General features: G+C 40.7%; 2 protein-coding genes across 7 annotated transcripts; one reads left to right on the top strand and one right to left on the bottom strand.

The window, feature by feature from the left end:
• Window positions 1-675: 675 nt before the first annotated feature.
• On the top strand, window positions 676-14,520 carry LOC5508445 (noggin-1). Of its 6 annotated transcripts, none has more exons than XM_032377220.2 (2): window positions 676-884; window positions 12,409-14,520. In XM_032377220.2, exon 2 carries the CDS (start codon window positions 12,595-12,597, stop codon window positions 13,330-13,332), a length of 738 nt encoding a protein of 245 aa, XP_032233111.1. In that variant the 5' UTR covers window positions 676-884; window positions 12,409-12,594; the 3' UTR covers window positions 13,333-14,520. The 6 variants fall into 6 exon arrangements, with proteins under 6 accessions (XP_032233111.1, XP_032233116.1, XP_032233113.1 ...); XM_032377225.2 differs by lacking the exon at window positions 676-884 and adding an exon at window positions 2,525-2,609; XM_032377222.2 differs by lacking the exon at window positions 676-884 and adding an exon at window positions 6,797-6,918.
• A 729-nt stretch (window positions 14,521-15,249) lies between these two features.
• On the bottom strand, window positions 15,250-20,024 carry LOC5508427 (noggin). Its single transcript, XM_001628994.2, has 2 exons — window positions 19,081-20,024; window positions 15,250-16,769 (listed from the first exon to the last, which is right to left on the bottom strand). Exons 1-2 carry the CDS (start codon window positions 19,567-19,569, stop codon window positions 16,521-16,523), a joined length of 738 nt encoding a protein of 245 aa, XP_001629044.2. The 5' UTR covers window positions 19,570-20,024; the 3' UTR covers window positions 15,250-16,520.
• Between the last annotated feature and the right edge of the window lie 1,098 nt (window positions 20,025-21,122).

Consider the following 21,122-nt stretch of genomic DNA (forward strand, 5'->3'; position numbering starts at 1 on the left):
ATACTCACGTGGCTAAAGTGAGACTGGCATTATACGAACAAATATGGCAATTTAATTCTTAAAGGATGGAAGTTTTGGACGGATTCCGAATCCCCTAAGGCAAAGTAGTTATCATATTTAGCGAGAAAAAACACTTAAAGAGTTTGTTTACAATAAGTGTTATTCACACCTCTTGTACAAACAAGTGATTACTGCAATAAGAAACCCATGGTAAATTGCAACATATATTGTCATGAATTCGTATTTGCATTTGGCTTAAAAAGCAATTGGCTTTTAAAAGTTGTTTGTTATTGTTTGTGTGCTTTTTTACCGCATTTTGTAGTGGGGGTCTAAGTGGAGGTCTAGTGACAAAAAGATAAATGTCACCAGCCAAGTTTCGATTTGTCAGCTTAGTGAAGATTTTGTCAACGTCGAAAACAACACTCCCGCTCCCGTTAACCTTTTTTCTGGGTGGCCTAAGAAAACCAGAAAACCAACAATGATTACTTTCTCTACTTTAACACATAGAGAAAAAGCTGTAGAGAATTCTAGAAAGTTCTGGGGCATTCTGTATCGGGTCTCTTAAAGGGTTTCGTGAAGTAAAGACAGGGCAGCCGTGAAATCGATTACTGTTTTTGAGCGTGGCGCATGTCACAGCAGCTCAGCGCGCTAATTTCGGCTAATTTGACAATAGGGCTATTCGTTCCACCTAACACATGTGTGTCGGCAAACGAACGGTGAACCGGGGCTGTTGAAAGCTCGACAACATTTCCACACACGTCAGCAGATGTACACGAGGGAATGGTTTAGTGAATCGTTGGTAAAAGGACGAATTTCACCTCTCTGGCTAAAAGACTTGCTGTCGTATCTTCATTATTCCAAAGGGACATCGAAGCCCGTAGGAGGTAAGAATAGGTGCGAAGTGTACTGTCATGCTGGGTGGATTCGGGTAGATTGATGTTTTGGCTATTTCTAGCAACTTTTAGCTCTCTTTCTCAGAGGGCAGAGAAGCACGAAGCGTAAAGAGTACAATGTTCAATATCCTAGAGCCTTCGAAGGATTCTTGCATCAAACATATAATTTATTTCCCTATGTGCTCTTTTCTTGCTTTAGTCTTTTATCCAAGTGCCTACTAAGCACACTGTTATAATCAACCGAGATGAAGTGCCACAGAGAGTTAGCACGTTGTTCTCAAGTCATTTTTCAAATTCATTGCCTGTTTATTTCTTGTGTGTTTATAACACACAAGATTGTTTTCTGTTTAGCGGTTTCACAGACAGTTTATTCTTCCTGTCGGGGGTTTGTTTAAATTGTTTGTTTTTCTTTGCGCTTTGGCGTCCTTTCGCACATCAATTAGTCCGAACTTGAGAATAAGCGAGTAGGCTGAGGAGCCTAATCCAGACATTTATAAAGAAAAGGAAGAAAATACAAAAGTTAATAATAACTTTTGCAGTCGACGCAATGAATTTCGCAGTCATGCGATGAGCCAAAGAAGAAATTACAAATATCGTTCTATATTTTTGTCGGTTGTGTTATATACTGTATAATATAACCTACTTACGATTATCGCGTATCTGATTACCCAACAGTATATAGACGTGACGGCTTGTTATAGTGATTGATCGCCTTCATATTGATAATTACGTAATATTCTACCCTGTCTCTCATTCCCTTCCATGGCCACGAAGCCATGGGCCCACTCTCGCAGCCCATCATTTCATTCGGGGTTAAAGGGACAGTGAAAAGAGGGATGGACGGGAGTTAGAGTCTAGGCCTGGCACTGGCGTGGTCTTACCTGAAGGGACTAAAGATATAGTATTACTAGAGATGGGCGTCAAATGCACCCTTGACCACACCTCTATGGTGATCTACCGATCTACCGCGCCTGGTTGCTGACTCCCAAAGAGTCAACTCCGATAGCTCGAACACCAACTAAACTTTCCGCTACCACGAGCCCCCCCCCCCCCCCCCCAAAAAAAAAAATTGTCATCAATCAAGACATTGGTATCGAATTGGCAAGATCGAGATCACTGCGCCAGAATTTGTTAATCGTTTATATTTTGGACGTTAAACAAATACGATAAAGTTTATTGTCTTATGCATGCGGTTCTCTGGAACGAGAGATCACTGTATTTACTGTTGCGTCCTTGGTGTCCAGCGGGAACACCACAGGCATCCTAACGAATACGGGCGCATTCAGGAATTCCCACGGATTTTCATCAAGCCTACATAAAATAAACAAGCTTTGCTTACAGTCGATGAGAAACGTAATCAACTATCTTATCGACTATATCGAATGGCTCTTTACAAATAAAAACTGATAAATGAAGCTTTAATCTCTAATAGCTCTTTACAAATAAAAACTGATAAATGAAGCTTTAATCTCTCTCAATTCGCGCTGGAATGGACATTTGCCTACGTCTGATTGGTTAGTGCAAGGTGTTTTAATATATAACTGAGAAATGATTGGTCCCCTTCAGGTGTTTTAAGTTTGTTAAGCCAATGGAATTTTCGATAAAAAAAACTTACTTGACTGTAATAAGAGTAGAGTGTGAGTGTGACAGGGCTTGTGCTGGAATTCTATGGCCTTTGAAATCGTGCTGCAAATCCCCAATAAGCTAGATACGACGGTCAGTAACAACCATTTTCTTCACTTTATTTGCTCTACTAAACTCTTAGCCAGTAAGTGAGATTTAGCTGCTTTAAGTATAAGGATTTTCTTGCCCCTTCTTTTTCGAGGACTGAAAGTTAAGGCTTAAGTGAGGGAAATTCAGGGAACATTTAGAAAGCTGGGAAGATGTTTGAATTTATTCGCTTTGGTGTTTGGTCAAAATTCCAGTTTCATGATCGTCTTAATTAGCGCTTGGTGGAATATAGCCTTTTTTAGGCAGAACATTCAGTTAGAAAAGTCAGAAGGTTGCAAACAGATTACCTTAGAGAATTTAAAGGTCCTTAAAATATATATTAACAGAGGACCAGGACTATGGCAGGCAACATCGAAGGAAGCTATTCAAGAAAAAGGCTTCATTGCCTAAAACTATGGATTATCAAATGCTAGTTGTAGGAAAGAAAATGACTTTGATCTTCCGCACCGACAAGGAAAACAGAAACTCCGAAAACATTCGATCGCTCAGAAGATAATATATTCGCCCCTGAAACACATTTAGAGACAAATGATTTGCAAAGATACATCATTAGTTGCATGTCCAAAGTTGCATGTTGAATAGTCCAAGAGAACTCCATTTTGACGTTAAAACAGAACACAGAATTCAATCTAATTAAAATGTTTCCGCAATCCCCCCAAAAAATATTTCCGTAATCTAGTAATTGAATAGCGTGTTTATATTTTTTCTAAAGATGTTGTTTCTACACAAAAGTAGTGAACAGTAGGAATACGTCACAGATCAGGCCGTAATAGGGGTAGGGGTCAATGCCAGGGGTTGCGACCGTAGAGCAGACCGGGAGGGGGAGGGAGCGGGAGATTTTGGCCGAATATCCCTATTCTATTTCAGACTACCTTTGTTCTCGCACGTTCGCCTCAACACCAGTCCCCACCCCAGAATTGCTGGTTCTACTTAGAGCCGGAGCAGAAAGGCTAAGAAATGTGATGCATGTACAGTGCCATCTCTTCCAATGTGCGACCCACGCTACCGTGGCGACTAAAACAAAGTTTAAGGAAAGTTCACCAATTAGCATGCGAGAATCACAGTTTTTGATTGACAAGAACTTTAGGAGAATTCCGATGTGGTATGACAAAAGTTTTCTTTACCTCTCTGGTTAACAGGTTACGTGCATGTCCATTAGATGGTACGTTCCTTGCATCCTCATTAGTTTATCTCATAAACTTATCCAGATGGCAGGGCCGTAGCAGGGGGTGGGGCACTGGGGGCACGTGCTCCTCCCTAATATTCAAAAAAATAAGGAAATGACTAGTAGGGGCGTTTCTGTGCCCCCCCCCCCCCCCCCCTCTCAAGTCTTTTCTTAATGTTTCGGTATTGTGCCCCTACCCCCCCCCCCCCCAAATTTCGAAAACTTACAAGGAAAGGACCAGTAAGGGAGTGGCTCTGCCCCACCCCCACCCCCAATAGTTTCTTAATGTTTCTGTATTGTGCCCCCAATATTCCAAGGCCTGCTACGGCCCTGGATGACAACGCTAGCGCGCGTCACAATGTCGACCTGTCGATTTTTACCGTTCCTCGATTTCCATAGTAAAAATACGGTTCATTTGCAATTTTCCACCAAAATGGGGAACAACTAAAAAAATTTTTCAACTAAAGGAGGTCATCAAGCCTTGTCTCAAGTATTTAAAGAATGTCGATCAACCACTCCTTTATTATTGTTTACAATTGAAAATCAATCGGCTTATTTGCAAAAGAGATCTTTAGAATAAACGCCCACGATTGGAGTTTAATACCTTATTAACAATATTTTGTTGAAAGTTTCTCAGTCACTTGCTAGAATAAGCCGATGGAAATGGATTATTTGAGTTAGTATGTATTGTGCAGGAGTATGAAATGGCGGCGTGATTGGCCTTCTTTAATGTCTGTGTTTCAATGACAAATTTACACGAAACAAAGGATTCGTGTCGACCTTATTATTCTTTGAACATATTTTTAAATACCCAATGATTGTTGCGTCAAAATGTAAACTTGCTGTACGTGCTCTATAATACATGCTAGCCTTCTTGTTGAACTTTTGATATGAAGGGAAAATGCAAAAAAAAACGGCTCCATGGAATGTTACAAGAGTACAAAGTGCATATTGACAAAAGGGATGTTTTGGCGACACTTAAAATAAACATCGAGCCTTGCCAGACAAGTAAAGGAAATAACTAGACAGGGTCAACATAAAATATATATCCGACTGTTTATTGAAATATAGCCTTAATCAAGAAATATTTACAAACAAAAACATTAAGTACTTATTAACCGAGCGCGAGGCCTGTACAGGGGGAGATATCAGACCAAACACCAATATGGTAGTTATTGTTACCGCTATATGTTGCCTCAACCGCCAGGTCATATATGGCTCATATCAACTCATCAGCTTATATCAAACCCTCTATATCTCACTACTCACATATTCTCGATTACGTTGTCCATTTTCTAGGGAAAGTGATTTTAGTTCCAGCCCAGCTGAGGCTATGCGATAGCTCGGACTCGATTTATCGGCTTTACCTAGGGCTCGAGTTATCTTACAATGTGACTCGACTCCTATATTGAACGGATGACTCGGGATACGAATCACCTAGGGATCGAGTTATTGGCCACATATCAATATTTGGGTGACCTTAAAACTCGCTCGGCCAATCTCTTGGAGGCCTGGGTCTAAGGGCTTTTCAAGGCTTGTGTGATAAAGATTTGACCAAGCGATAAAGTTTTTTTTTGACACATTTTTGCCTCGAGTCTCAAATTGACAGGAATCAGCATTTTGCACCATGTTTTCTGGAGATCATGGAGCGGGAAAACTTTAGCTCTTCTAAATATGGGCATCAATGCCCATATAAGGCAATGCATACGAAGGACACTATCCGTGGGGAATATGTTTGATATGACAAGTTATCTACGACTGGAATTTTCGGCTACGAGTTACCTAGTGATAGGGTTTTTTGCTTCGAGTTAAGACTCGAAATATCGGTTAACTTTTTACACTTTATTTTTGCGTCACTTTAATTTCGCGTGTTTCGCGATTCTAAAAAAATATCGAGAAAATAAAGTGACGCGAAAATAACGTGTCGCGAAACATATGTACATATAGTACCGTAAGGGGTTGAGTTGGATAATTCTGAGCTGTATTTATAGATTTTTGTGGAACTAAATTTAGCATGCTCTTTGTTAAAGATTTAATGATTGAACACATTCTAAATTAAGTGTACAATGAGTCACCTCGGGATCGAGTTATCAGCTGCGAGTCACCTAAGGCTCGGGTAATCTGGTGTAGCCGTGCTTTCGCAGGTCTTCAACTTTGGTTATTTGTAGAAAAGCAAGTTGATAATCGCTTTCAATTAAGCTGTGCATTATTATTGTTGAATATTTTGCGTTTAAAAAAAAACGTGAATGATGCCATGTTCTTGTTTCGATTAGAGTAGTTTAAGCGGTTTCAGTAGTTTCACAAAGTTATAGCGCTAGATCGCACACACGCTTAGCACACTTAAGATCGTGCAAACTGAGGCTTTTGCCGTGTTTATCGATTGTGTATTCGCAGTTTAGGCTACTCGTGTGCTTTGGTCTTTTTGTGCCGAGGCACAAATACAAACTGACAACTCGAAAACTCCGAAACGCCAATCGGCAAGTTTGTTTAGAACAAAGAAGAAGAAAAGCCCTGTTAGCACGGTAGCGCACTGCTTGTAAAAAAAATAATGTACGGGGCTTTACTTCTAATAACAGAAATCGCCTAGCTAACCGGGCCTGTTTCGAATTAGGGCTCGAGTTAAATTTCGCATTCAGCTCGTAGTAACGAGAACCGGATCCCTTTAACGATTGGTACGACCGATTGTGGATTTACTCATTTTGGATTTAGGAAAGTGATTATGGGAGCAAACCGGAACAACTCTAAGAGTTTATTAGATTTTGAGGGGGGTGGGAGTTGGAGGTTTGGTAAGGAAGAGAGCAATCCTTCTGTGGTTTCTTTGTTTAAATTCTTCGTCTGGATTCACGAGATTTTAGGTGAGGATGAGAGAGTGGCCGTAATGTGTGGGACTATCGGGTGTATCCCGCAGGCTTGCGAGATTCACGGGGGAGGGGAGGGTGTGTAATCTACGTGCTTTGTTGTTGCTAATTCCGCTCAGTTTCGGGACGATCCCTCGGTTTAACGAGCAATAGGATAAAGCATGGGATCGAATATCACGGGAGCAGAAAACACAGCATTTAAAACTTCATACAGGAAAGCTTTTTATACATAGGCTAACTAGAAAGCGTCGGAGGAACATTTTCTTTATCGGTAAGTCGCTTTTTGTACGTAACATATCTCATTAGAAACATATCTCATTAGAAATTTTAAACAGTCGAGGTAGTCATATTTTTGCAGCGTAAAAGATGGTTTTGGCTACTTTAAGTGATGGCGGTGTTTTGGCTTATAAAAATGGGTATTTATTTCAACGACAATTCCTATTTTCTTTTAGTGGCAATGCGCAATGCTCGTTTTTAAGCCTTCATGAGTAAAAACACGTAAAGGCTTTAAGTCAAATCAGATGTCTCCGTGAAAAAGGCTTTCGTTCTTACAGAGTCACAACTTGTTAATACAACTGTCTTAAGTAATAGCCCATTAAAGAAGGCTGCAATAACTCATAACACTGATAATATACGCGTCACTACGCCAGCCACTATCTTCGCCAATTATCATTAGCTTTTTAGCAAGCATGTTTATAGAGAAAAGTTTACAGTGGCAATGTCGTTAAATGCACTCGACTTTTGGTCACCCTTTTTATTTTTAGGCAGTGAGTGTCAAGAGAATTTCTATTTATATATATATTTTTCTTTTATGAGAAAAATGACTTATAAGAACATGAAGAAAAAAATGCTTTTAGAATTCACGTCGACACTATTTCAATTCACTGTGCCAATCGCGTCCAATTCACTATGCCAATTCTTTCGGGACGAATTCCTTGCTCGATTTACCAACCCTGTTTTAAGTGCAAAAAGTGATTATACCAAGAAAGTGTTCGCTCGTTTAGCATCAAAATCATGCATTTGACACTGATAATTCGTTCACGTCAGAGCTCCTCAAACATATTAGAAAAACCATTCTTACAATCTATCTTCACAGCTAGCAGACTTGTCTCAAAGCTTGCTTTAAGCCCCTCCTGGCATAATAGTAGTGGTTTAATCCCGAGCTTGCCCTCTCAGCGTCTAAATATTCGACAAAAATAACCCATTTTGGTCTGTGCAATATCAGGGCTGGTAAGGAAGAGTAAATTGAGCCACGTATAATAAAAGGGGATATTCGCAAAATGTTGTTTTGGTGGCCGAGAGCGAGAGTTGTTACATTATGGTAGCATTCCTATATAGTCCGGAAACAAAAGGAAAGGAAATCTGCCTATTTAAGCTCGCTGTGTGCCTAAGAATGGGCTTATAGTCTGAGAAAAGATCAATCATTTGTATTTAATTTGGGTCTCATTCGGCAGAAGGCACAGTAAAAACTTTTTAGCTATCAGCACAATAATGATAGGATTGAGAAGAGACAGCTATTCGTCTCACGCTCATTTCGCTTTCGGTTTTGGCGGGAGATGGACTCGTGTCTTGCGCCTCAAGTCACGTGTGTGACTCCGAAAAAAAAATGTTTAATGCGAACTTAAATGTTCAGGATGTGAGAAGGCAACCGCAGAAAGATTGTTCTTTTTGGGGGTCTTCTCAAGCTGAGCATGAAACAGAAGCTTAAAAATGCTGCATTCAACACTTGGCCGGTGGATGCTCATGTGTCGCGTTCGGTGTATCTAAAAATAAATAAAACAGCGCATACTATAAGATTCCCCCAAGATTTTTATGCGCTTACATGCTCGATGTTCAATTAGAAATAGGGATTGGTCTCGCATTAAATAACCTCCATCAGCCACTTATTTGTTATTGTTTACAATTGAAAATACAATCATTGTGCATTTCTACAACAACAACAACTCTATTTGTACCCAAAAATAAACGGAAGTTACATGTTAGGTTACATGTAAAAAGAATGACATAAATTATTATTATAAAGCAATTACATAGACCTTTTTTCTCTGCAAAAAAAAACCTTCTTGGGTTATAACCCCACTAAATAAAAAGTAAATGCTCGGCTGTTGCATAAAATATTGTGCGTTTGCATGCTCATTGCTGCGCGAAAAAGAGCATTTAATGACCCTTATAATCGTAACTGGGAACAGGAACTTAAACCAACAAGAAACCTGTTGATCAAAACACTCACATAAAACCTCAAGTCACTCATTTTGATTTTTCTTGGCGAACAAAATGTGCATCCAGATCAATATTCACTCTTCACTTCTATTATTCCGGAAGCTACAGGCAGTGAACGAGTGTCATATGATTAAAACGCGAGGCTTCCCTTCGCTTGCGGTCAAAATTTGCGGTTCAAAATTGAGCTCAAATAACAATCCTTCAAATTTTGCCACACGTCGGCTTAACCACAGGAAGCCCAGATAGGGGATTACAGCGTGAATCATTATGATATTACATGACGCGACTTCCTTCCTCGCGCTTGCTTTACCGGTGGTCGCTATATGATTAAAATCTGATCTAAATATCTCTCTCTAAATCTGCTCTGATATATGACATCATTGCAACATTCAGAGCCATTAATAAAAGGCAAAACCTTGGTTTTCGCCGATCATACAGTATTACTTGCAATTCCGTCTTTATGACTTCAAATGTAATAAAGCATACCAATATCATCATTAGAGAAAAATGCGAGAGATGGAAATTATCAAACACATCCTACCACGATTTGAATATTATGGCCTTTTATTAATCAAGTTTTTTGCTCGTTTTCTACAATACTTTGATAATGATTATTTTAGCTAAAGAGAAAAATCAAACATCGTATATAAGCTGTATACACCTATTTCAAATGAGGTAGTACCAGGGGATTCCATGTGTCGTAGCTCGCAAGGGCTCATGGGTGACGTACAATACAAATTGCTGAATTCTAGTCTCTGAAAGCCAGGTAAATTTTTACAAGGCACATGCTAAGAATGCCAGAAGTTTTGAAACCTGAAGTTGTTTCCATTTATGCTTAATTTCCTTTATTCATTTGACACCCATACAACATATTGATTCTCCGAGTTCCCAAGTTCCACATTATTTAAAATAGATCGCCCCTTTAAACAGGGCTGGATGGGGGGAGGGAAAGTGTGCGTCTGAATCCCGCTCTTGCTTCCAAATCCGTTTCGATTTCCCGTTTCTCCCCCCGGTAACCCAAATCCGGTTTCCCGGCTTAAATCCTCAGGGATCCCGACTAACGTTTTACCCCTAGGACCCTGACCCTAGAACTTCTTCCTGAAATGTAGTACCAATGATTCTCAGGGAACGGCATTAACGCATAACACACACCAAAGGCGGGTCCGATCTTGGGTAGCTAAAAAAATACGTCCCATTGGATGAACGCCCCCTCCCCCCTCCACAACTGTGCTACCAATCATAACATTTGTACTCTTTAGTTTTTCTAAACAGGTTTGACTGCATATTTTCTTATTCAATGACACGTATGGCATTAATGCATTCTACCTTTTTAATCAATTCTCGCAAGACTCAGAACGTCTTTGTCAGAGGAGTTTCTTCTGGATGGCCTCGTAAGATGCCTTCAGCTTTTTTTGTAAACAAAAGATGATCTCGTGCTTGAAAGAAAGCTTGAAAATTTACCGAAAACGTTTCATTATGCTTGGGTAAACAAGGTTTGCTTTTCACTACTACGGCACTGCCCAGGGGTTAAGTGTTTTCCATGCTCATGTACGTAGGCATCAACTTCCTTTACCATTCAATGGATTTTTAATGGACTTACATATGCTAGCAGGCTGTAAGAACTCTCAGTATCGTAATCCAAACTTTCGTAAGATTGGCTAGAAGTAAGTAAACATGTATCTGTAGAATTTATCAGAGAGAAATTTGAAGAGAGATCCCGTTTTGAGGGGCCTTTGCTTCGGCATGTTTCATGGAAGTTTGGACATTGTAGAAGATGATGGCACGAAGCTAGTTGTTTCAGGTGTTGGTAAAATTAGGTTGTAAATCTAGACAGATATCTAGTTTCTAATTGCATTTACCACCATGCCACCCACTTTGGTTAACTTTTTTTGCCTCAGACCAAAAGTTTGATAAGTTAAGTTTGCATGGCACTTGAGAACGTCCTATTTAAGTGCTCAGACAAAGTCGTCAAAAAACGTTGATAGCAGAACAAAGCCAGTAGAAAAAAAAAACTTTTATCTATAAAAGGTTTTTGGAAGTCATTTGCCTTTTTAAAAGCAAAAAGACAAACACAAATATAAAGCAAGGTTTGTTTCCTTGCAACCGTTGGCGATAACTTAAAGAGGGATTAGCTTGGATGATTGATTGCTACAAGTTAGTGATACAAAAGATATTGCAACTCCATTAGAGAGTTTGTTGATTCAGATAAACTTCGAGAGCAGATGGTTGGCATGCGAACTCACTCGCAGTACAAGAGGGATTTGCCTGAGTCGAAAGTCAATTTCTTCAACTACAACATCAAAGTAAAGCATTTCAAGTTCTTAAGTTTAGAAAGAGCTTAAGTTGTGATGGTAATCTTATAAGCACGTGTCCTATGTGTTTATAAAGACGCTCTTGAGGGTAAGGTATGTTTCGTTTCGTTCATAGAATTCTCTGTCGGCATGTTCGCAATTATGTACTAATTAACATTTTATCGATAAGGCGGTACCTGCTAAAGCTTTAACATCCTGTATTCTATTTCCTTCTACGTGGACAGAACATTACGCTCGAGAAAAGGTCATAGATTTGTCCTAAAAGTCACAGTATTTTGATGTACGATTTATTCTTTCCATGAAGTAAACATTGATATGTGTATTTGGCACTTTTTCGTGTGCTTGATAATTAAGCTTATAAAATGCTTTATCTGCATATGGCGTTAAAATGAAAAATATCCATTTAATTGGGTGATTTTTAATTAAGTGACTTCCCTCAGAAACCGTTCCGTAAAAATACGATGACCATTCTTTTAAGTACTCACTTAGAAACTTTTAACTAATCCTTTAACAAGAATCGCGGATGCTCTAACCGATGCCGCAGAGAGAGCTCTAAAGCCATTAGTTTATTAATAAGGTGACCAAACTTCTTCGTGTCGCTTTGATGAACTCATCTCGTTGTCTATTTACTCAAAGGCTTACGGGGCGTCAATGAACAAAAGTGGGTGGCTTTATCGGGTTTAGTTCAACGCCTCGAAGGCGCCCCGGTATCGTTCGAAGACTCAAGATTTGTACAATACAAAATTATTACAACCTAACTGAAGCATAGTCACCATACAAAGGGAACCCTTAAACTCACTCGTGTTATAATACGCATGGTTTTCCGCTAGAGAACGTTAGATCACACGTGCCGCGAAACTGATTGCGTCGATGAAAGAAACGCGGTCGCATTTCGAGGTATACCATATTATGGCCCTCCCTTGTAGATTACACCAGGCCGTTATCGTATGTTGGGTATTAAACGGACTCGTTCACCATGGGCGGTAATGTTAGAAGTCATGTTAAGTACAGAGTTAGGGGCTCCGCTATGCGGATTTTTGTGAGTGTGTATTGTATTATGAATGAAAAAAGGGACCGGAGTTTATCTCGCTTGCGGTGTGCACATATAATGTCGAGACCCGTGGCGCTGTTATATAAACATTCCAGCGCGCTGGATACAGCCGGTAATCTAGTTTATGTTGATTCCATTCTATACGTAATTGCTTTGTTATTTTTTTGCTTTCTCATAGATAACACCAGTGACACTCATACAACACGCCAATTAGACCAAGCGCTTAGAGAGAGTCGCATCGAGACAAACCTTATACAGTCAACTCCACGGAAGAACTAGCAAGTAAGCTGCGGGCTCATTGTACGTGGGACTTCAGGAGAGACGCCACGCTAGCCTGAGCTTCGAGCTCCAGAACTAAGACAAGATGGCAAAAATTGTCCTCAATCTTTTAATTCTATTTATTGCTTCTTGTGACGCAAAAGAGATTTCACGAAAAGAAGCCATACGTAGTTTTGGGTTGCTGAACGAGGGAAAGCAGAACGACCCGCCCGTGCGACTGTCGCTGCCACCCGAGTTAAACTTTGGGATTCTCCCCACCAACATCAATCGCGAGGAGCTTTTAGCGATTTTAGGCCAAGATTACGATCGGGAATACGTAGCGGAAACATTCTCTGAAGTACTACTACGTAAAACGAACAAAAGCATTTACGATAACGAAAACTTCTATCGCAAAACGCTAGTCAAGTCAATGCCCGAAGGCCTGAGGAAACTGGACTTTCAAATGCCAGGAGAGGGGAGAAACCTCGGCCCAAAAGCAAGTCGGAAACTACAGCTTTGGTTATGGGAGCTTAGTTCTTGTCCTGTGTATCAGAAATGGAAGGACCAGGGCCAGTTAATTTGGCCGAGGTATCGCAACATCGGAAGGTGTTCACGGAAGTCTACTTGCTCGTATCCTGGTGGTATGAAATGCAAGCGGAGCAAGACAAAGAGAGTGGCGTTGTTACGGTGGTTCTGTCGCGGGAAACTCTGCCAGTGGTTAAAATTTTTCGTTTCTGTGATCACTGAATGCTCGTGTCAATGTTCAAAAAGGGAGAAGTCGCTTCCGAGCGCGTCTCAATTGGTCAACGATGCTGGACTCAGATTGAGATCGGGAGGAATTTGAATAAAAAATCAGTATGAGGGTAAATGAGACGATGGTGATTGAAAACGAACACTCGGTGTTTTTCAGGACGGCGGTCAAGCAGGACAGACCGTATAAAATCAACGCATGTTTTTTTACTGGAATATTCCGGGGATAACGGGGCTCTCTGACTGCAGTCTGACAAAACGACTTCCGGTTCATTGAAGCGCTGCGTCGTTTTATCTCAATTCGAAGTACTGTTAGAAGGGCGAAGGAATTCAGGGGTTTTGTATACTACGAGGACGCATTGACTATGCAGGAACTCGAATCGGAAGAAGCAGCGAAGTGGAGAATTGTACAAATTCCGGCCCCTCTAAAATCACGCGCCCTTGGGGTATACGCAGAACAAAAATTAGGAAATAGAATTATTATCTATAGTTAATATATGAATATACTTATAATGCTAATATCATATAGGTTTTAGGTAAACTGTCTAGTTCTCTCGTACTTATAATCAGCCAATGAAAACTAGAGAAATCAATTACGACAGTGTGCTCAAAGATGATTCAAACTCAGTTAAAAGCTTAAACCATATAAACAGGCAAAGAAAACTTCTTCAATGATCATCCAAATGTTTGTTTTGTAGACGATGTTGAAAGGCTTTCAAGATTTTTCAAAAAGTCATAGCGCGTTCAAGCTGAAACCAGAGACAAGGAGTCTCGATTGGTGACATAATGTAAAAGAGACAACAATACTGTTCCCTTGAAGGACCCGCCTCTCAAGCTTTAAATAGAAAGGAAAGGTCCCGTAAATATCACCAAATGATCCAAAGTAGAACATTCTCTTGATAACACGAGCACCAATTGTCAAAATCATTTCCGGCACAAGCTAGAACCCTGAGATTTTTGCACACGACTGTCGTAAAAGCACCTCTCTATTGTAATTTCTGTAGATAAGATCTCTCGTCAGAAATCTTTTAATCGCACTATATATCAATTTAGAAGATGTGATTATAAAGTCAAGAAATACCCATTTTCTTGTATTAGGAAATCAATAATTTTCTTCAGGAGAAACAGTTATTTTAACTATGAGTACATGCATTCTAACATGACATCGGCAACAATTATATTTGTACAAAATATATAGTTGTACACAAATATGTTCTACAATAGAATTCTTAGTATGAGAATAGTAAAAGAATGGAATCACTAATAAAAATGACATTTTCTACTTTTCTTTATATCACGTGATGCGTTTAAGCGCGTTGCGTCACGTTTGGAGGCGAAACTTCTTCACTATGGTCAGCGGTAACACAGAACTGTTTTTCTTGAAAAAAAAAAAAAAAACATCAGTGCGAATAAAACATTGTTAGGGCGCGTATCTTAAAAGGATTGGCAAATATAATGCGTTTCCTTTCCATATACCATCTATGACTGACATAGGGGTCATTCTGGACATGCCCAATTCAAGCGAAGGTGAAAGAGTGCTGCGATTGGTCAAGCCAGTGCCGGCTTGCTGGTAGGGGTGGGTGAGCGGGTCGTACGCGAAGAGAGTCAATTACCAATGCACGAGTTTGCGTTGGGGATAAATCATATGTAGTAGGAAAGAAGGTGGGGGCCCTAACTCTCCCCCCCCCCTCCCCCATACCGAAGAGACTACTCATATCAGTCAATCTTGTTTTAAAAACTGTCGTTTTTCTAACTCGCTCGGTCATTTCCTTGGCATTACATACCATATTTGGGAGTCCGCTTTAATCATTTTTTTTTTCGCTTTTTTATGGCTCTAGAACTTTGTAAGTCGGGAATTTCCACGTAAACTTGCAGGAATTCGTGTTTACTACGATTTTGCTGGCAGCCATCTAGGAAATGGAGCCAGTCCCTATCGTTTTAGAATATCACAGGTCTCCCGCGCGCTCGCCCCAGGCTCTTTTAGACCATTTAAAAAAACGACAGCCATTGATTGATATACCGAAGAGACTACTTTATTCGGTTATGATTCTCAAACTTTTACTCAATTCTTTATGAATATACAGCATTTTACATGATTATACTGATTTATGAAACACTAAATATCTGTGATTAAATATGTCTAAATTTTAAGAGCTAAAATAGTTAGCCTATATACATCATTTACAAAAATTCATCCCATAATAGCAAACTGATAAGTGCATCTCTTTGCTACTACAGTGGCAAATACATCATGCGAAATTCTTGGACTCTATAGGCCAAGCCTATACTACGGAGCCCGGGAAGGGACATTTGACAGACTCGAACCCAACCACAACCCATCCACAGGGATCCTGACAAGCGAAATCCGACTCCTCTAACCAAATCCTGACCGTCATGCACCGTGCGCTTCTTAAACCGCATCGCACGGCGTCTTATGGTACGAGACGGAGTCTATATAAGCTTATCTGTCTTACTAATCTCCAGTCTACAAAACCATCTTGGATTATACTGTTATATTTGTGGGTACACAACACGCAACCTCTAGGGCTGCAAGCTCGAGAGAAATTATCTAGTTATCAATTTTAATTATCTCATTATTAGTAAACTCAACTAGTGAGATGCATAAAATGCTTTGGAGTACTATTTCTTGACTACTATTAGCTCACTCCTGTAAAAAGATAAGTCAAAAGTGTCAACTCTGCCGCGTTAGGCGGGAGTCTCAAGATTTTGAACCTTTTCTCAAGCCTAATATTCTTGAAAATATCCATACATCTACTGTATTCTCACGCATTCTCCCGTATTTTCTTGAGATTTTTTAAGGTCTTAAAATTTAAGGTTCCTTCTAATATAATTCTATAATCATGTGAAGACGCTCAGCAGGAAGCATTTTTTGGGCTATGATAAAAATATCGCTGAGGATACTTCGCTAAGGAGATTCCTCTAGGGTTCCTCCAACAGTTCTGCAAAAGTGCTATATTTATACACTCACTAGAGTTTTAGTCATCATTTCTAGCTGCACATATACCAAGTGGGCTTATGAATAATTGTAGAATCAGAGATGGCAGACAAATGAGGAGTTCTCGCTTGATTTAGCGACCTAGGGGTTTTGCTGGACATTTGGTAACTCCATGATTAATAATCAAAATTCGTTATGATTAGTGCTTTGCGAATTTTTTCTGGGCTAGCATAATTATTGGCGTAAAATAGCTGGGCTATATGATGCAAATAATTATAACAATAATTATATAAAAAAGAAACCCTGCCTTTACGTCGCCTTCACTTCTACAAACGGCGCACTACTTTTGCTGAGCATGCGCAAGAGCACTCGGTCGTGATTGGGTGATAGAAACGCAGCCAGCTGCACCAGTGCCCAGACCTCCTCACGGCGCGATGCCTTCCCCACAGGGGGAGGAGTTGGATGGCCTTGTCGTCCATACAGTGCCACCGTAAAATGTTGAAGTAGCGGCTGTTACTTGGCTCGCATTGCGTGCTGGGATCGATTGAGCATTGCTTCGATTTACAGGTCGCTCTCTGCAATAAAAATCATTCAAAAGAATAAGCCTGAATATATACATTATATTTGCTGTATCAAAGTCTGTATCAGCATCAAAGACAGACCACTTAGCAGATATGACGCAAATATGACGCATAAGCCTAAATGATAAATTATCGTATTCAGACAGCTATATACAAAGTAAGAAATGGTGCCAAATTATGACAATAAGATTGTCAGGAGCATTCTGACTGGCTGAGCGCATACTCATTAGATGTCGCATCAGTTCCCTATTGTCTGTGAGAGAGATTTGTACAAAGTACATCATTCAGCACACGGGCGGTTTATAGTCAATTTGCAGAATGTCTGATGCCTGCATTGTCTGGGCTATGCGAGATATGTAGTAATATCTTCAAAACCTCTCAGCTTTGTCTGGAGAACTAATAAATTGCTGGCATAATTATCTGGTGCAATGCCGCCATACAAGGTATTATAGGGAGAACATGGGCTGGACAACGACTGTGAGCTATGGTGTACGTGTTAGGGGGAAAGTGGATGGTGTATCGAGCGGTAGGGTGTCGGCGGTGAATGGGGCATGGTCATGCGATGTGAGGCCATCAGAAACAGAGTCATCCAAATCTCGTGGTAGATAAGGTTCACATAAAAGTTCCTCAGCCATCATCTCGTCATCCTAGTCAAATGCCAGGTGTGTGAAGGCATCCATTTCCATAGCCTGATTGGGGAGGCTTTCGAAATTTATAAATGAGATATAAAACTCCAAATCCATCGGCCTTGTATTTGTAGAATTAAGGCAGGTGCATACACAGGGGGTGCCCAAGGTGCGCCCGTACCCCTCCCCCCCCCCCCTTGGCGGCCAAAAAGCGGGTAATTTCTTATAAGGAATCTTCAAATACTATGTTTTTTCCATATGATACCTATGACTGCGCACCCCCTCTGGCAATCCTGGGTAAGCCTAATGCTACCTTTTCCAAGTGACTTGATTTCTAATTCCTGATTCCCTGGTTTTCTGATTCCCTACTTCTTTTATTCCTGGTTCCTGATTCCGTAAGATAGACCGTGTAGACTAGAGTCACGTGTCAAGGCAATTTTAATTAAAATTTGGGCAGACAAAATAAAGAAGGATCAATACTTGAGAATCGCGCCAACTCTCACAAGCGAGACATAATACGAGACAAAGCGAGTCCTTTTGTAGTACGAAGACAGATTGGGGAAGTAATATAAGAGAATAATGATTAAAGGTGTCAAGAAATTTTCAAACTAGCATATGGAGAAGAGACATCGACTAGATCTAGAATGTTCTTTTGAGTTTACGCCAGTATAGAATCAGTGATTGCTATAAGGGGACGACAGATTACAAACAAGCATTTTCTTAGATCAAGCTATTTTCACCTTGCTAAACAGTTCTTTTTTCTGGACTTAGTATAACCTTAACCCTTTCCGCCCCTACTATTTGCGTAGCCAAAGGCATCGTAGGGAAAAACGTGGTATTTGAAGATATATATCGAACTCTTTGGCTCCCAAAAGGGGTGGGGGGAGAGGAGGGTGCACCCCTCTTTGTACGCGCCTGGGAGGAATCGCATATTCTCGGCAGGCCCGTACCCAGGATTTTTCTTGGGGGGGGGGGGTGTGCGAAATCTGAAAAAGTGGACTAGTTTTCCCGGGGGGGGGGGGGGGGGGGAGTGAGTTCTCTGATAAAAAATCTGACCACTCCCGAAAAAACAAATAGGGATTTTTTTTTTTATGTCTTTGCAGTATCTCCACGGGGCGTTTTTTGTCGGATTTGGCTACATACCTGAGTGATCTAACTTATGCTTTATAGTTTTGTCTACAAATAGCACATCTATTGAAAACCGAAAGTGGACCTTCGGCCGTTGTGGAGGGTTGCGTTCGCATTTTCTATTAAACCGAGTCCTGTTTGCCAAAATTTGTACCTGGTTCCCGTTTTGCCCCTTCAGAGAACCCCCGATCAAAACAGCTTTGGGTGATTAGTGTACACTAAAGCGCTCTTGACATCACTTCAAAAAGAACTAGACGGCGCCTCTGATGTGGTTAACACAAACATCGAACACTCCATCAAAACTGTAAACGCTTCCGGTCCAGACAAGACTACGCGCGAGCTAGCTGTACAACATACGTAACAGCGTCCAAAACAAAACAAAAAACCTATAGAAAGAATTCAAATTCAGGCCATTTACAGATACATTTCAATCAGTTATATATCGTTATATGTTATTCCTTGCAAATAGACTGTTGTATTCTTTTATGTGAAAACTAAACAAAACAAAGGAATGGCTGCTTGACATTTTTAAGGTAACCTTGTTTGCTTACCTTTACAAATCGGGGCCAAAAGTGAGGCCCCATATCACGCCAGGAATAAACCACAGGGCAGTTTTCTCGTTGCAGGAGCCAGCCCATCATAAAACGTTCCATTTCTCTTGATAACGTCCCGCTGAAGTCCGCCATGTTGTGCGTGCCGTTTCGGATAAGTTCTCTTAGAGCTCTTCGCTTTGCCTTGGATGCGTGACTCAGTGAAATGCGCTCGTCTGTTGGGGGAGGGTCTTCAGGTCTTGTAAGTGAAACGACTGTGTGGTCAAGCCGTCCACCAAGTAACTTCGTCAGTTTGCGCACGTCGAGGTCGTCATCTAGTGGTTTAGGCTGGCAGTTATTACATTCCTCGTGAAGTTCTCTCGGTGGATGAATTCTGTTTTGCTTCACTCTTAGAAGCAAGGAGGGAAAATTCCCTAGGTCTTCCTTCATAGGTTTGGATAATACACTCTGAAAAACACCCGCGAGGAGAAAAAAGGAAAGCACTTTCATCGTCAGCTGTAATAAAAAGTACCTCGTCTTTAAAGTTTGTTTAGAGAAGTCGTGAGACTTGGGAGTTGACTCTTTCTTGGTGGAGTGTTTCTTCGAGAGGATCCTCTGTCTAGAACACCTCTTAAACTGGGTGGTAATTTTAGAAGTTTGTCGTAAATGAAAAACGTTGTACAAACAGCACGCAACAGGGAAAATATGCCCAACTTCTAGCTAAATGGACCAAAATCGGAGACCCTTCTTCGCAGCGGTTCTACGTATCTGAACCAGCAACTGACCTTCACCGTTTAAATAGTCTCTTCACTGAAACGAAATCAAACCCAGCGAGGTGCGTGTATCAGAGTCGGCGACAGATAAGGTGTGGATTTCGTCTCGTCGGCTATCGCGCGACAGCACAGGCTGTGGGGTCACATGCAGATCGTCTGCCGCAAGACATCGCCGACAAACTGCTTGAGTTTCTCGCGCAAATCCGCGCCACTAGAAAGGGCGACGTGACGCGAACACTAGATATCCAACGGCTGGTGTCTGAGGGTGTCTTGCATCTTAACTTCAGTTTTCGTTGAGGGGTCGATTAAAAATGGAATATAAGCTTTAAAAACTGTTTAAAAAAGGATCATGCGAAAAATATCAATCACCAACAGCATGAAAGAAAAAAAGATAATTAATTTGTTAACGCTCCAAAAACAGGAGCTGAGTAGGTGTTTCATAATTCTTAAAGTCAATCTTGTAATGTGAGATGATAAGGCTGCCTTAGTTTTTCTTGTTTTTCTATCTAGGGTTAATATCTAGTGTGGGCGATAGACTACGATGAAAGTCATATTCCCTATTCTATGTATCTATGTATACCGATAGAGTGGTTACTGTAGCAAAGCCACATGGATCCCAGTGTGTGCATCACAGCAAGATTTGAATTCCCTTGGCAAAAACACAAGATTTCAATAGGTTATTTATAGGAACCCAAAAGAAGGTTTTTTAAAAATGATTTTTATAATAATCACAAAGGCAATTAGGGCATTGCAGGCAGGCGTTTGCTGATCCACTATGGCCTACCTACGAACAACCTATAAGAACATATTTAGATACTCCCAAACATATTACAGTAGTGAATAGTGTAGATATGTGTGTGTTGGTGGTGTGAAGGGGGAGAGACGTTTTAGCTGTTCATAGAGACAGATGAAAAGGTTTGTTGGACTCAACTGGTTCAACTGGTCCAAAGAAGAGCGCTTTTTGGCCGCCGATCTCAAATTGAAAAAAAAAAGTATAGATATACTTCTTTTGAATGTGCAATCCAACGTCTAGGCCCTCTTTAGACCTTCTCAAAGTAGTTTGAAAAATTTGAGGTTGAGCCAATTCGTCGCTCGCTAGGTCGCTTCGCGACCTCATTTAATCTCGCTTCGCTCGATTACCAACCACCCCCCCCCCCCCTCAGCCAATAATAATTAGACAAGAGAAAGCAAAGTGGAATCCTCTCGTCTGTCTCATATATTAGCTAAAAGTTCGTGTCAGAGCCCTAGCGCTCCTGCTGGGTACGTCCTAGAAAGCAGTATCTATGAACC

Source organism: Nematostella vectensis, chromosome 12, assembly GCF_932526225.1.
Source record: "Nematostella vectensis chromosome 12, jaNemVect1.1, whole genome shotgun sequence".
In the NCBI taxonomy this organism is placed as follows: Eukaryota; Metazoa; Cnidaria; class Anthozoa; order Actiniaria; family Edwardsiidae; genus Nematostella; species Nematostella vectensis.

Bases quoted from the DNA above. Each gene is read 5' to 3' on its own strand.
- LOC5508427 (XM_001628994.2), bottom strand. From the start codon at position 19,569: ATGAAAGTGCTTTCCTTTTTTCTCCTCGCGGGTGTTTTTCAGAGTGTA. The intron at 16,770-19,080 runs GTAAGCAAACAA...TTTTTATTGCAG, and splicing joins TTTGGCCCCGATTTGTAAAG to AGAGCGACCTGTAAATCGAA.
- LOC5508445 (XM_032377220.2), top strand. From the start codon at position 12,595: ATGGCAAAAATTGTCCTCAATCTTTTAATTCTATTTATTGCTTCTTGT.